Source organism: Hippoglossus hippoglossus, chromosome 7 (genome assembly GCF_009819705.1).
Source record: "Hippoglossus hippoglossus isolate fHipHip1 chromosome 7, fHipHip1.pri, whole genome shotgun sequence".
NCBI lineage: Eukaryota > Metazoa > Chordata > Actinopteri > Pleuronectiformes > Pleuronectidae > Hippoglossus > Hippoglossus hippoglossus.
The window spans coordinates 24,533,947-24,550,430 of NC_047157.1; the positions used below are offsets into that span (position 1 = coordinate 24,533,947).

Genomic DNA, 16,484 nt, shown 5'->3' on the forward strand with positions numbered 1-16,484 from the left:
TGATGTTTGCAAAAAGAGAAATCCAAACTGAACAGAACAAGTAGGTCACGGTGGAGTACGAGGTTTGGGGTTTGCTGTTAAACAAGCCGGCCTCTTAACTGACTGCACCACATCTGCATCCAGAATGTTTCCCTATTCTGTGGAATCTATTCTTCCCTGTATCCATGCAGGGTTCACTCTGTCACAACTATGTTTTACACAACTTTTTAGTCTCTGTTTTCACTTCAAAACGGAGCCAACTGTGCAATTTTTCCCCAAATGAGATCAAATGTTTGGCGACATTAAGCCAAACACCTCATCCACTTACTGAACTACAACTCCTGCCCTGTGCTTGATGCCTCTTCCAACCACTGCAGTTTCAGTCTACATGTATTTTCAGGTCACTGTGACCTTTGACCATTCAGGTCGTATCAGTTCATCTTTGAGAAAATTGAGAGACATCACGTTCATAAGACCAAAAACATGTTTTGGAAGGTCACAGTGACCTTTGACCTTTGTGTTTCAAATTCGAATTAGTTCATCCGTGAGTCTTAATGATCATTTGTACCTAATTTAAAAGGATTCTCTGGAGATGTTCCCGAAGACGATGCATTCACAAGGCAAAAAAATTGTATCACCAGAAATTATAAGCGAGTTTGACCCATTAATCTTCCTGATGATATGTAGCTGTAGCTGCCTGACAACAACTGTAGTGTCTCTCTCGTTGTTAAGATGGAATCTGCTCCTTTTACGCTTTCTCTAACAACTAATGGTCTGAGAGAGAGAGGGAGAGAAAACACAGATCTGAGCTCCACATGGTCCTGATGGATTCGGTGTTTCTGCCTCATTAACAAGTCCAATGTTTAATTATCAGGACAAAGACTTCTCGTTTTGGGAGGCCAGGACAAATACTGAATGATACCCTAACGATGTCAGAGTGACCACCACATACTTCCAGCGTAATTACCACCCTTGGATTAATGGGCTGTTCATTATCGGGGGGGAAGAGGAAAGGAGGAAGAATAAAAAAGCCTGGGAGCCACCATGCTTTCAGCTCCCCATGACTGTGTGTGTGTGTGTGTGGCTAACATAGACACCTGTTGGTGTGTGAATCCACAAATCAGAGCTGCTGCTGTTCTTAACGAAACAACAAGCCGCAGATCAGATGAGAGTAAATATCACAGTCAGATCTACGAAGGAATAAATCTTCCCACAAGCTGTTTCCCAACGATGGATCAATTCTTCTGACCCAGGGATTCCATGATGTGCCGCAGGTCGCCCCCACTCACAAACATTTCAACTACTTGAGCATTTATGAGACACAAAAACTGGAAAACTGTTTAATATACATCTCTGTTGGTTTGCTGTTCGACCTTTTAAGAGGCCAGATTCGTGTCGAGCTGGGCACGTGTGTGATTTCAGCCCGATTATGATGCTATTTCTGACTCACACAACTTATTTCAGCTTCGTCATTTGTTGTGTACACGGGGGTGGAACCGAATGAATGAATTTCTGACATGTCAGATATTTTGGTCGGTTGTGGTCAGGCACGGTTGAAGCAGGGTCATAAGTAGTTTCTCCCTTTTTCCCTCCCTCACACATTTCATAATATCGTAGCCTCAAATGTTGTTTGCTTTCTTTCTGCAAAACGGCCAAACCAAAATGTCAACGTCTTCCAAGCCACCTACGTGTCCATATGCCGACTCCTCCTTTTTCTTTGGGACGTTTCAGAATGATCGATGTGACAATGACATACAAAGGCAGCACGTTTCTGCTTTTTCAGCATTTTAAGCAAACATACTTTGACTTCTTGGACCAAACCACTGGTCTGGATGAGCTAATACAACGTAGAGCTTGAGCACATTAAATCATGAGCTTTGTTTTTTCCATCTCAGACGATTTACTATTACAGTTTAACGCTTCTCAAGTCAAGATACAAATGTTCCCCGGGTGGAAAATTCAACATTTGGTGTCGTCATCCGCGTTTATGTAACTTAACTCCTTTTTCACACGGTGGCAAAACGACAAGCACCAGTCGTGTTGAAGGTGAAAGCATCAAGAACAGTGCACACGCTGGGCTGATGATTTCAGCACAGTGTTACTACATTAAAGCTCCTTTTTCTTTTTGCAGCTTTGTGAAAGTGGTGGGTGGACAGTGCAAAGCGAAGACCGTTTTCGTTTCAACAGCCGGGGCCAACGCTTGCTTGGCAGTGTCAGTGAATTACACAGCCACTCGCTCCTTTTACACATGCTCAGTCGTGATGGCTGCCAGTAAGAAGTAGCTCCAAGTCACTGGGAACATTTCTTTTATTTTTTTACTCGTTTCTCGTTAAAGGCTTCTGTGCCCGCAGAGACCCCACGAAGGCTGTGTTTATGGCTGAGAAAGAATGTGTGTGTGTGTGTGTGTGTGTGTGTGTGTGTGTGTGTGTGTGTGTGTGTGTCACGCCATCTGTTTTAGTCAGCAGCTGTCATCGTGTCTCATCTCCAAATCGTGAGAATCTGAATAAAATGTGAGTACAACTGTGACTCCAGTTTCATCCGCAGTGAGACATAACCTCTCCACACGTCACTGCATCGTTTAAAAAAAATAATAAACTCCTCCTGAGCTACGACGAAAACAGCAGAGAGCCCAGATTCATGCGTTCACGCTCGTTCAGCCATGTGAAATGCAAGCCAACGGTTTTTGTGGCCATGTTTTCAAACACAAATGGAAACTGGAGACATCCCTTATGTTGTGAAAAGCTTGGGAAAATCTCTCCAAGGGGTTTATGCTCTGGCTCAGCCCTCACGATCTCCACCCTCTCCGGCCCCGTCCTCACTCCGCGTTTATCTCTCTGGCTCTCTGAACTTGCCCCCCCCCCCCCGACAGTCGCAGACCCTCATTAATCATTGAGGACGGGCCTCCACTCTTGGGCAGTGCCCAGTCTGCCCAGACCTCCTCGCTGCCTCGCAGGGCCACAGGCGGGTGAAGCCCATCTTGTGCTCCAGCCTCGGCACAGAGCTCGGCACAGAGCTCGGGGCGCTGCTTGGCATGGATGCCCACACTTCACAAGCCAACCTTGTCAACCCTTCATTCCTCTACTCCCTCGGCACGTGTGCGTGTGTGTGTGTGTGTGTGTGTGTGTGTTGCACAGCTTCACAATCCACTGGATGACCTCCCTCACATAAATAAACTTCCTTTCCAGTTTATGTTCATCTCCCTCAGTCTGTGCAGTGACACCCACTATAAATTACACACCGTTCCAATCTTTACTCTCATCCTTATTTTATATATTGAGCTGCTGTCATCCATCCTAATCCCTCCTACGTTATCACTCCATTTATTGCTCTTCCACGTTAAGTCTCAGCTTCTATTTCTTGGACCTGTGCGCAAACAACACTAATCTAATTCATGTGTTATCAGCAGCGCAGTCCAAAAAGGCTGAGGTGCTTCTTAATCACCGACGCCTCTTTCTGGCCACTTCCTACAGGGCAGCTGCTGCAAACACATGCACCTTTGCACCCGCTCTCCTCTGGGATTTCTGGCCCGACGCCCCGTTTCTATCTTTCGCCGCCTCAGAACTTCACAAAGCCAAAAAGGACGCGGTTATAAAATGGTTGTAGGCATCGTGGTCCAGTAAAACAAGAGGACAGCGCGTGGTTATCGCTTTCCCAGTAAAATCCGAGAGGGATTTCATCAACTTCGTCCGACCACCCGACAAACAGAAAGCTTAAGAGGCAATGAAAGAACCGTTATCTCATCTATGAAAGATTTTCTTTTTCCTTCCGTGCTTTACTGTTTGTGTGCATGTCTGTGTTATTTCCTCTGCATCCTTTAATCAACATTTAATCAAGGTTATGTTTCCCACGCCTGTGATGGAAAATCTCCCGCGCACATCTTAAGCAGAAGCAGTTTATTGATGCTCGATGCATCGGGGAGAAAAGAGACGAGTTCACGCTGTGTAACGTTCCCGGATTCTCAAGGCTGCATTTTACAGAGAGTATTTTAACCCACATATCCAAATAGACTCACGTTGTGGATCCAGACCACCTCTGTTCCACTGAGAGGACGCCACTGACCACGAGACACACAGACACAGGCGGTTTGCTAGGTCAGTATCTTCACAGCTATTACAGAACGACACAGTGAACTGTTGTTTATAGTGAGCGACACGTCTGTGTGACAGAAATCCCCTGAATACGAGGATACAGGTTACATAAAAGAGAACGGACTCAGGCTGCATCTATTATGTGAGTGCAGCTCACATCCACGTACACTGGGCATGTGCGTGCCGGTGTAAACAGGAAGCAGATTGTCTACTTGCAGTTGGTTGCTTAGGTACAGAAAATACTGCAAACGAGGAACAACAATGGTGAAAAGGAAGAGCAGGGATTTCTTTTCTTGAACAAGGTGGAGCTCTTCAGGGCCGTAGAAACACTTCACATCAACCACAGGTAGTCGAGTCGGGACTGATAAGAATCTAACAGACGGTATAGAAGCGATGACGCATTTTCACATGAAAACGTTGTAGTGTGGATGGAGCCTTCAGCCCATTTCATTGACTTGTATTTCTCCTATTTATTGTAGTTTTATAAAATAGTTTTTATTGTTATCTTTGGTTTTTCATTGTCAGCGTTTTTATTTATCGTCTATTCTCGGCCCATCGGCCAATTTGAATAACACTAGTGTGTCTGATCGGTGCTCTACAAATAATTGATTGATTGGTGAAAGAAATTAGATCTGAAGAAGGAAAACTAACTTGTGCATCCATCAAATGGAGCCGATGCAGTTCCACAAATAACTAGAAAAGACAACATGCCGTAGAGTATAATGAAATTGTCTGACATAAGGAGAAGATAGAAAAGAAATGATCAGCACAAATTGGGTTCGGCAGTAAAACATCCCAGTTAACACAATACGGCATCGACTCCTGAGTCCGGCTGTTCTTCTGCTGCTCACTGGGATTTCCAACACCTGCTTTTCTTGAAATTCGCTCTCGCCCATTTCTGCCCCCTGTCTCCGTCATGAATGATTCATGTGACTGTTTCCTCCGCTGGTTCCTCCACAGTGAGGGGTAGAAAATTGGATATGCCCTAATTCACATACATGCACACACACACACACACAGTCACACACACAAACACACACACAGTCACACACACACACACAGTCACACACGCTCGGACAAAACAAATCACATTTTTGAGAGTTTCAACACAGCCGGGGCAACAAGTATTACTCACACCCCGACACTTTCATTTCTCTGCAAAACAAAACCTGCTGAAGCAATCTTTTTGTTTTTGTCCTGGTTAAACGTCCTCGACCAATCCGGCGATGGTTGAGCCAAACTTTGCTGCTCAGACCTTCTTCGGACGGTCGTGAGCTAAAAATGTTACTGTCGTATTTCGAGATGCGATTTACAAAAAAACGCAGAGGATTTTCTCTGCTCTTCTGACATGACGTCCCTTTTATTGGTGAGCGATATGACAACCGCTCGCTGGAAACGCTCATGGGCTCAGTTATTGGCTCCAGCAGAGCGCCGGGAGAGGGAATCGCGTCGAGCCGAGGATTAGCCACAGCGGTGAAAATGGCTGCCCAGGTCGATGTTTCCGTTCAACCAGATAAATGTACGGTGGAGTAAGGACTCGTTCAGACGGAGGAATCTAATGTGCGCTGAAGAAGCTGAAGGCATGTCGTGGTGGAGTGAGATACATGATGACGAGCTGCAGGAAGGAACTGGGTTTTCCCTGAGCTCTTGATTCTTAAAGTTCAGTTTAGTTCAGCGCTCGTCCCACACGAGGGAAACAATGAAAACACAATTAAAACAATGGGGGACATCGAACCCATAACGCAATAAAATAAAGAGTCTATGTGATATAAAGCTCTAACTCAGTATTTCCTCAAAAATGTATTTTTTGCACCACAACCATGTGTCGTAGATTTTTTTAGATGATGTAATCCTTAATTAAATAGGCTGCCGCTCTTTTCCTGCATCCGAGCATCTGTCTGTACACGTGTGTCTGTGTGTGAGATTTTTTATTTATCTGCGGAGACTCAAGGGCTCAAAACTCTGAGTGGTTCAAAAGTCATTCATGATTAACTCTCTGGGGGTTTATGAAACTGTGCCTCCAATACACACTGGCCTGAGTTGCATTAAGCAGCTGAGGGCAGCGCAGATCCATTATTCATCCAGCCGACCGGTTCCCAGGCTCGGGGTTGGAGGGCCGGTCTCTCAGCGCAGGATGTGGGACAGAGGGCAGGCGAGGGAGAGCTCTTACGTGTCTGATGCTGCACGTAAAAGAACCAGGGCGAAGTTCTTTCGGGCACGAGAACCCCCCCCCGAGGACACATTATCTCCAGTCCTGTCACATTTACGGTGTCAGTTTGATGACACGGGCGATGTGTTGACTTCCCCTGGCGACCTACGCGACACACGGCTCCGCAGAATCACAAGAGACCTAATGGCATCGGGGGGGTTCAACCTGAGCTGCAGGTCTGAGATGATGAAATGTCGCTGTAACATAATATTCAGTTATTCATGGTCACTCCTCGTTCTTAGGAAATTAATTCAACCTTTATTTTTGTCTAGTTAATCTCTAACGCCCGGGGTCACACTGGGTGCATCACTGATCTGCTGCATGTCTGATGATGCTATAAGGTTTCTGGTATGACCACAGTATTACCTTGAATAAAAGTAGGTCTATATCCTCAACTTAATGTCAGGACTCTAGGGTATGAAGCTGTGCATCTTCCGGTCCTGCAAATATTTCACAATAAAAGCCTTAAAAAGATGAACGGATTGAGTTGACAGGTATGGAGGAGTGCTTTTACTTTGAAACAGGTACAGTCTTAGTAAAGACCTAGAATAAAAACTTTCTTTATTGAAAAAAAAGCACTATTAGTGGACATTTATTGGACTGTCACAGTTGCCCCATTAGATATCACTGCAGAGACGATCTACTGGACCGATGTTAACAGTGTCATTAAGTCATTAGTCATTTATACGCCCACATCTATTAACATGGGCCCAGCGTGAAAAATACAAGAATCCCTCTTTAATATCCAGCCCCAAGTATAATATAGTGAAAGTTATTCCAGGGAGTTATAAAATATATTGAACATGTTTTTAGAGGGCAATCAATCAATCAATCAATCAATCAATCCATCCATCCATCAACATTGCAGGGGGGCTGGAGCCAATTGGGTAATTAATACCGTCTCCAATTCATTTTTTAACATTTGTTTTCCCACCTTCATATAACTGGTCTGTGCACTTTCCTTACACATAAAGTTTTGAGACTTACCATCGTAGGTGCCGCTCTCCAGCAGCAGTCCACTCTCCTCCAGCTCGCGGAACTCCCCCACACTGATGAAATTGTAGTCCACACCAGGAACCTCCCCCTCTCTGGGCTGCCGAGTGGTACCTGCCGATAACGACACAGTTTAAGTCGGAGGGACGGAACAAACCAAACGAGTGGAATGAGCCATTCACTGACGGAGGAGCTGAAAGTGACACTGTCTCCGACATGCCCACAGGGATGTGATTCCAGTCCAAACACAGCACACAGGGGAGAATCTCTATCTGCATCATGAATAGGCAACAGAGCCGGGGCCACAAAGCTGCAAATTCATTATTCAAATATGAAACAGAGGGAGAATATCCTCCGCACGGCAGCACAGCTGTCAGAGCACAGGGGAAGTGTAACTGATGATGATGACAATGAACAGAACTTTAATCGCACACATTTACTTTTAATTCTGTGTACAAGCGCACAACCTTTATCCCCAAGGAGGCAATTCAAAACTATATTAATGTAAATATTAAATAATAAATAATAAAGTGAAGGGGATTAGAGAACATGGCTTTCAGGAGCTGTGTTGAATGGACTACCTGTTGACCGTCTGCACATTTATTGAATAACTGCACTATTTTTATACCTGCATCTATTCACTGTGTGAGTTTATTTTTTTTCCATTGAATCTCACGCAGTTTCGTTTCCACGGCAACATAATGCAGTTTAATTTAACGGTGGCTTGTGACTCTAATGTTGCTCAACTAGAAATAATGACCAGATGTTTTCTGGGAAATCCACAACAGCCAATAAACCAAACAATGAATTTGTGATTCACATAATTAACTTTTGGGTTTGAGTTCTTTCTGATAACATTGCAGATTACAGCTGTACCACTTGTATCAAGGATTGAGAGGGATCATAAAAATCAGCCATAACTCTCCAAGGTCACTGGAGTAAAAATCACCAACATGTTTTACAGCGTATTGTCTCCTTCACGCCGGCATCTTCGGTCAAGGTCAGTCGTTCTCTGCGTCCGAGAGGATTCTCAGAGCGGCTGTTGTACTATAAGCTATAAGGGTTTTAACTTTTTATTTTCTCCTAAAATATTAACTTCTTCTCTTTTCCTCCCTTTTAAAAACACGCTGCTGTTCCAGGAGCGAGGAGCTGCACCGCAATTTCTACTCCCGGCCATTAAATAATAATCTGCCATAACTGCCGCAACTGCTTTAAGACAGTGTCATGTTTTGCATTGTTGATGTTCTCTGTGAGACCTTAAAAAACATGCAGCCTCTACTAACCGTCACCTTACATGTAATCAGAGCTTTTACAGAACCTCGGCTGAAATGTTCTCCGGCTGCACTGCAGGCACGGGGGGGAATTTAATAGGAACCAATACCCACACCCCCTTTCCTAGTTTCTCTCTGTGTCAACAGCCATCCTGACGTCAGTATGAGCCGTCACATCTGAAACAGCTCAGTCTGTAGCAGACACCATCTTTTATTGTGTCGAACGGAGCAGTCAGAGGAGACCACGCTTTGGCCACAAAGGAAGGAAAGACGAGCTTGTTTTTGGAAGAAGGATTAGGGAAATGTGGTTATTTAGCTTTGTGTTGTTTGTTCAGCTACTTTACCTGACGGCTCTCGGACGAGTCGCGTCAGTTTTCCCACCTTCACAGTTTTATTTCTCTCCACAGTGAATGTTTATCATCTGATGTCACAATCGTTGCAGTAAAATAACTCTAGAGAGGTGAGAGAGTTGTGAAAGACAAAAAGCTCATGGTCGTGCGCTGAAGCCCTGTCGTAGGTACGCATGTAGCCTACGCACGGGGCCTACGCATGTAGCCTACGCACGGGGCCTACGCTGTTGTGTGCATTCATAGTTGTGCGAATGTGTGTGTACGTCAATTAAAAGCTGAAACGCTTGTTGCCGTATATATCTATATTCTACATATATATCCTCTGCAACATGGACTGATTATGTCACAATGTACAATAAGAAGCGTGATGTTTGCGACCTTGAGAAACTCAGAATCGAATCACTGGCACTTGCCGTCTTGGACCTTGTAACTCCTCCATTAGTTTCTTGAGCCTCACTGGCCTTTATTTATGAGATTTAAAGGCCACTGTGGATAAATTAGATATTTATATGAAATCCATGAGGCAAGTCTTTATCTCATGCTAGAGGCATTTTTTTTAACAATTTACTTTTAGTGCTTATGATTTAAAACCTGCAGCAGTTTTTTTTTACATTTCCACAATTATCTTCTTTGTTATTTACCCTGTAATGAGACCCGTGGAGCTGATTGCAACGCCGTGACGGATACTAATGCCCAGGGAAGGAGAGACGCAGCCTGGGTCGGGATGTGACCAAGCTTTGAGGATTTTGTGTTGCCCTGGACCCCTGGCGTCGTCTTTTGTTGGAGGCGAGAGTGACGCTTAATGAAGCCAGGACTGAAGTCATGCTTCTCTCACTCTTAGATGCCACTCGGGCCGCTGTAATGAGCGGCAGGCATCGTGTTGCAGTCGCCATTCAGGCTCCTCGCAGGGTCACTGTGGCTCAGCCTGCTGTGATAAGCCACTGGCACACTGGAGTGGACAGGGCACATATGCTGAGCTGCTGAGGCCAGACGGCCGCGACTCGCATGGGATGTGCAGGGGGCAAGTTTTTGAATCTTGCATGGGGAATGGCTGAAAGGGACTTATATGTTACAAAATAGACCATAATATGTAATGCTTTAACAACTGTTTTTGAGATGATGGGAGGAAACTGTGCAAAACAATGACACTGATATGTTACTGGTTTTAACGAGAGCCCGACAAATTGAAAAGAAATCAGCTGATGTGAGCCTTTAACGGACATACTGGTATCAGCAGATATGCACCAACATTTAAACTTTTATTTTACAGAATAAACAATGAAGAAAAAGGTGAAATTATGTTTATAATTTACTATTTACTATATATTTGGTTGCATTTCTGTTTTCCTTTTCATTTATAGATATTTATAATAAAGTTTATGGTTAAACTGTTTTAAACATCAGTCGCTATATCAATATTTAACTTTTTACTCCCTAATATCAGTATCACCATCAGCCCCACAGATCCATATCGAGACCCATGTCACTGTAAATCTTTAGGAATCACATTCTTTCTGTATCGTCCTTATTAAAAACATACATCAGGTGAAATGTCTTTTCAAAAGTCAATAAATGCACCGACAATGACAGAATGAAATGTATTTATGTCTTTTAATTTTAATGCTTTAAAGAAGTCTGCTACCTTTGTTTTGAAATCTTGTAAAAAACATCAGGATGTTATTTTTTTGATTAGTTTGGTTATTAATGCTGCTAATCTGGTTTCTGCTTACATTTGGCTTTTTTCAGTTCTTTTTCTTTTTGTAAATAATGATGTTTCAGGGCTGGCCACATAATATGCATGAGACAATAATAAAAATCATCAATCAAATATATCTCAATGCCAGAATTAAATGAAACTCCAAAGTATTTCATTAAAATGACTGACCGTCAATGCAAAATGTGAGAAGTAAGAGCTTCTCAAATGGAAAGTGAGAGTTTCACAGACAATAAACAATATGTCTGGGGCGAAGGTAGAAAAAAGAAAAACCTTCCTCGGCTCAGCGGTGCAGCCGAGAGAATTGCAGCTGCTCTTTCAGTTCCGCCTGTTGGCCTTGGTGTCTGTTTTAAAATCAGTCGGGTATAAAAACAAAATTGTTCGGCCCCGGTTATTTATTCTTCTGCTTTAAAAGAGACAGTGCAGGAGGCTCATAAAGAGAAAAACACGGGTGTGGAAAGTGGAACGAGAATGAAAAGATTTACCATCACTGTGTCACTCCTATAATATATATGTATATAACTAGGATAACCAAGGTCTGACTCTCATCAGGGACTGGAGATTAAATGTCCCTCTGAATTCAATACTTTATATTTTCAGTCTAAGTTAAATAAAAACTGAGAAACTGTGTAATTCCACTGGATTTCAACACAGCTTCTACAAGCCCTGTAGTCGTGAAGCATATTTTACTCATGGCAGATAAAGCTAGCTTTCCATATCAAAGTCTACTCAGGTTTTTCCTGCGACATTAAGACTAAGACCGGCTGCTTTTTCTAATTATGCCGAGATTATGAAGTGAAGAGCAAAGTTTCGCTGCCGACATGAATCATGAATTCATATTATCTGGTGAACAGAGGAGCAGGAGAAGGGAATTGAATGGAAAGTAAGTTAAAAGGGAAACGAAGGCGAGTAAAATGTAGGACGGTGCAAGTTGTTCTTCGGGTAAGAAGAGGTGAGGCTCTGGGGGTCAGAGGACAGCGAGTGGAGCCCAGAGAGAGAGAGGGGAGGCCGTGGAGGCTACTCACAGGGGATGGTGCGCAGGTACAGGTTGTCCCTGATCACCTGCTGGAGCTTGTGGTCCAGGGAGCCCTTCTGAAACTGCAGACTGAGGTAGTGACGCAAATCAGTATTCAACACTTTACCTGCAAGAGAGAAAAAGAGAAATCTGGGTCAGGGCGACAGTTAAATCTCATCGAAGGAAATCTTCATGGTGCTCGTTTGCAAAACAGCCGCTGAACATTTGATTCTGAGATAATTAGAAAGACATTTTAAATTAACAAAAGCCTTCGCCACACACTCGTCCGACCAACAACAACACATTAACATGGTCCTTGTTTGGAAAGTCATTACTTCTGAGGTGGCAGAGATGGCGTTTTGAAGCTGGCATACATCAAACATAAATTGGGCTTCTATGTAATGAAATCTCTGTTTGTCTGTGTCTGATTGTGGCTTGAAAACGAAAGTGCAGCGTTGAATTTAATGCGATTTGGACACGTGATATGTTCAAATTTGATAAACTTTGAATAAACTGCAGGTCACTTTTAAAAGTTTAAGACTTTTGCAACCAGAAAAGCTGCAACCAGCATCAACAACAGCCCAAACAAACAGGCAGGTTTACAACAAGCGCTGCACTATAGTTGTGTTAATTCCATGACAAAGAGGAACACAACACTTAGGGAGTGCCGCATCTCGAGAAGAACAGCAGCACAAGCAAAGTCTGAGGAAGTGCACAGGCTGCAGAGTCATCTCAAAGAGGAGGGAAATATACCATTCTCCTTGGAGCGACAGAATATCAGACAGAGGAAGGAGAGAGATAAAGAGAGAAGGAAGGAACAGAGAGAGTTCCCTGGTGTTTGGACTCTTCCTCTGCGAAGACTCCAGCTGTGAGTGGAGAGGGAGCCCCGTTCCTCGGATGAGATTTGAATGCGATGTCAGTTACACCGCGGGCATCAATAGCCAGAGCTCTCTCCTCAAAGCTGCAGTCGACATGAAAAACAAGCCAGTTATCAGAGCTGCTGCTGCTACGACAACAACAACAACAACAACATGCCTCATCAAAATCCAGTCAAACGTTCTCTCATGTCACAGCTCGAATCGGCGTTCAGAGTCTCTGACGCAAGTGTCACAATCCCGTAGATCTTCTCCAGATCAAAATAATATTGACAAATCAAATTTTACAGCAGAAGCCAGTCTGTGAGTAACGTCAAACTCCAGTTGAGATCTGCGTCAATGGAGACACGTGATGCTTTTTCAGTTTTTCCCTTTTCTCCAGTGTGTCACAGGATTGTTTCGTGTGCGTAGAAGTTCTGCAAGGTTAAAAAGTCCAAAGTGAAAGGAGCTTCACTCCCGCTCAGAAATCACTGAAGCTCCCGGACCGGCTTCTAAAATACCTCTCCAGTCTTATCGACCACTCCGAGCACTTTAACCTCCAAGTTGCATTCACCCTCTCATGCAAACATTCATGCAACGCTACTATGTGCTGCACTTCTTTTTGTTGTTGTCACTTGTTGTTGTTACATTACTGGGGCTTTATCAGGTGTGGGGGGGGGGGCCTTAAAGAGACGGCAGCTAAAACCAAGTGTTTCAGACACAGGCTGAAAAGAGGAGCTGCAGCAATGGACCCTTTGAGGAGAGTGATGTGTTTTCTGATCCTTTACAAGTAATTCAACAAATCAAAATTGTCAACCTGAATATGAGCAGAATTTCTCCTTTCAGCAACATCAGTCGGTTTGAGACACGTCGAAGTTTAAGGAAACTTTATGTTCGACACCTCAATCATTCAACTTCATCATTATAGACCTCTCTCTCTCTCTCTCTCTCTCTCTCTCTCTCTCTCTCTCTCTCTCTCTCTCTCTCTCTCTCTCTCTCTCTCTCTCTCTCTCTCTCTCTCGTTGTTTAAATGATTGACAGGATACAGACTTAGTAAAAAAATTGGCAGAATCTGAATAAAAAAAGTAATCATACAGCAACAAAGATAAATATTCCCACAGTGAACGTGATGAAAGTTTTAAAGAGCCGAGCATCCTACGCATCCCACCCTCAACGAGACTTCTACACCGACACTCCAACAATATTTCTTTACCAAGCTCATTTCCATTTCGGCTGCCGGGGAATGAAAAAGCCGTTGACGACCTAATTCAAAAATGTTGTAAATGAAATGACGTTCTCTCTTTCAGCCCCTGAGGGAATTTGTTGACTACCGCTGGGACTGTATCAGCAGCATCATGATGGCTGTTTAAGGGAGTTGATTCCCCCTCCCCCCCTTCCCTTTAACATCTGCCAAAAGTGCTGCTGAAAATATTTTTCATTAAAGGTGATTGGAGTGTTTTATCGTTATTGAGTACTTTGGGTTTTTGCTCTTCATGCACACACACACACACAAGCTAATTCCAGGCTTCTCCCCCACTCTGCATGCAGCCTGCTGCTTTGCTCAAGCTGAAACAGTAACTGCAGCACGGGCAGAGGTACAAGCGAGGGCCCCGGCCAAGAGAAGCACGTCTCTACATTATGTAACTTTTTTTTACTGGCACAATGAATGCGAGGAATTTATGTCAAAAGGAAACAAAAGCCGGGTCTGGCTACGGGTCGGAACTTTCGAAAAAAAGCCACGAGCCTGCGGTCCTCGTTCCCAGAAGCTGTGAGACACAGGAAAAAACACACACAGGCAAATTTACAGCACATCGCCATTCGCTCCAACCATGTCAGGATGGTTCCCATGTTAGAGGGGGTGGGAGTGATTCTGTAAATCCTTCACAGCCGGTACCACCCGGACCACAGCGCCGGTAATGAAACAGCTGCTCTTTTTACAGGCTACAGAAACATCACCACACATACGTACAGCATCGGAAGTTGGAATAATAAGGTTGAAGTAAATAGATTAATATTCATCAAGAAAAACCCAAACAGCCTCGGTTCTGGCACCATTTAGGCACCGGTACATTTCTTAAAGTATCGATTTACTGCCCTGAAGGATGTGCTGGTTTCAATGAAAGACAATGAAGGGGAAATAATCGTTACAGGTTGCAGGGAAAAGGACACTTCACTGGGTCACCAAAATATTTCTCTCTCTCTCTCTCGTCATACACACTCACTCACTCACTCACTCACTCACTCACTCACTCACTCACTCACTCACTCACTCACTCACTCACTCACTCACTCACTCACTCACTCACTCACTCACTCACTCACTCACTCACTCACACACACACACACACACACACACACACACACACACACACACACACACACACACACACACACACACACACACACACACACACACACACACACACACACACACACACACACACACACACACAAACACAAACACATGCAAATCACCTCCCCTGCCCAAAGCAAACTCCCACTCAAGTGCTTCCAACAGGGTCGTCTTTGTGGCCCGGCTGTCAGGTTGTGTTAGCGTGCTGCATCATATCTCCAGAGACGGAGAGAAAAGGGAGAGCGGGAGGGGAGCAGCGACTCTCGGCTTCCCACTAGGTTACAAGGCGGCGCATCAATGCCCCTGCCAGGCTGGTATAGTACGAGGCATGCGGGGCACAATGGAAGCCTTTGTGCCTTGTCATCTAACTATTAGACGCTCTCTCACACAAGGGGGGGGGAGAAAAAAAGAAGGGGGGAGGGCCTGCGCTCGGGGATGGAGAATAATTAAAAACAGAGGGATAGAGCGAGGGAAGAGTGGAGAAAGGGGTGGGGGGGGGGGGGGGGGGGGGGGGTGTAATGATGATGCATGGGAACACAGGTGGAAACTCACTCCACCTCTCTCCTCCTGGCCTTTCGTCATTATTCTATTGCTCCATCTCTGACTGTGCCTCTGACTGTTTGCCTCTGCGGAGGTTCATCAGCCGTGGCAGATACCCACAGGCGCACACCTATGTTAGACATCACCGGCTGAGCAGCTATCTGCCATCCCTGCGCCCCCCCACCCCGCCCTCTTCTTCTTCTTTTCTCCACCGCTATCCACTTAACCCTCTGTTTTCTCCCACCTCTGCTTTCAAGTGATGTGTGCAGCTACTTGTCGCTGACTCCGCGGCAGCCCCCTCGCCTTCTGCTTCTTAGATCAGTGAAGATAAAGGCAAATAAAAAAACAAACCCTCGCTCTGGTGCCGTCTAAAGCTGCTTTTAGTATTCAGCGTCTACACATACGGAGGAGGAGAGGATTTACTTTACTCAATAATGAAAGATCTGCAGAATAGAATAGAAACATGCAGTATGGGATGTACTAACGCAACCAGAACTTTATTTCTGTATTTCTATCCCACACATGCACACAAATGAAAACAAAGCACATGCTGCTGCCCGTCATCCCTCCACTGTTCCCAGGACACTTACGTTTTGGTGTCTCCGATGGGAAACAGCTTCTCTCAGCTCACTTCACCATCTGTTAGTTTCAGCTGCTCGTGTCAAAACTACTCAGGTGCTTTGCAAAAACTCTTTCACTGAGAAACAAGTTGTTTATCAGACAAAAGAGCGGATAAGACCTTCAGTCCTATTAAAACAGGTTTATTAGCACAGAGCAGCATTTTCTCTGTAGAGCGCATATCTCCAACAAGGCCCAATGGTCCCCTTAAAGTCAATCATGCCGCATTAAATTCACACACACTCACAGATATAAGTTCCCTAAATGTGCCTGATTGTTTTTTCAACCAAGACCCATTAATAGTTCCCTGGGAAATCAGTGAAAATGCCACTAAATGTCTCATCTCACAATGTTAAACCACACCACGTCCTTCCACTAAGTTTCATGGTGATTGGTAATTGTTGTTTGCGTAATCCGTCTTTCAATCAAACCAACGAACCAACAGACAGGGAAGAAAACACAATTTGCTTTGCAGAGGTAACAAACTTGATGCTTCGAGC

General features: G+C 44.4%; 1 protein-coding gene across 3 annotated transcripts in view; it reads right to left on the reverse strand.

Moving 5' to 3' along the window:
* Nucleotides 1-16,484, reverse strand: part of magi3a (membrane associated guanylate kinase, WW and PDZ domain containing 3a) — a 104,999-nt gene that overhangs the window by 29,891 nt on the left and 58,624 nt on the right. For all 3 annotated transcript variants that reach the window (XR_004614352.1, XM_034589890.1, XM_034589891.1), the window contains exons 2-3: nucleotides 11,630-11,746; nucleotides 7,264-7,383 (exon numbers count right to left, since the gene is read on the reverse strand). Coding sequence is in view for 2 of the 3 variants with exons in the window: in XM_034589890.1 (XP_034445781.1) it covers nucleotides 7,264-7,383; nucleotides 11,630-11,746 (237 nt within the window). In the remaining variant the exon portion in view is untranslated. The remainder of the gene's footprint in view (nucleotides 1-7,263; nucleotides 7,384-11,629; nucleotides 11,747-16,484) is intronic.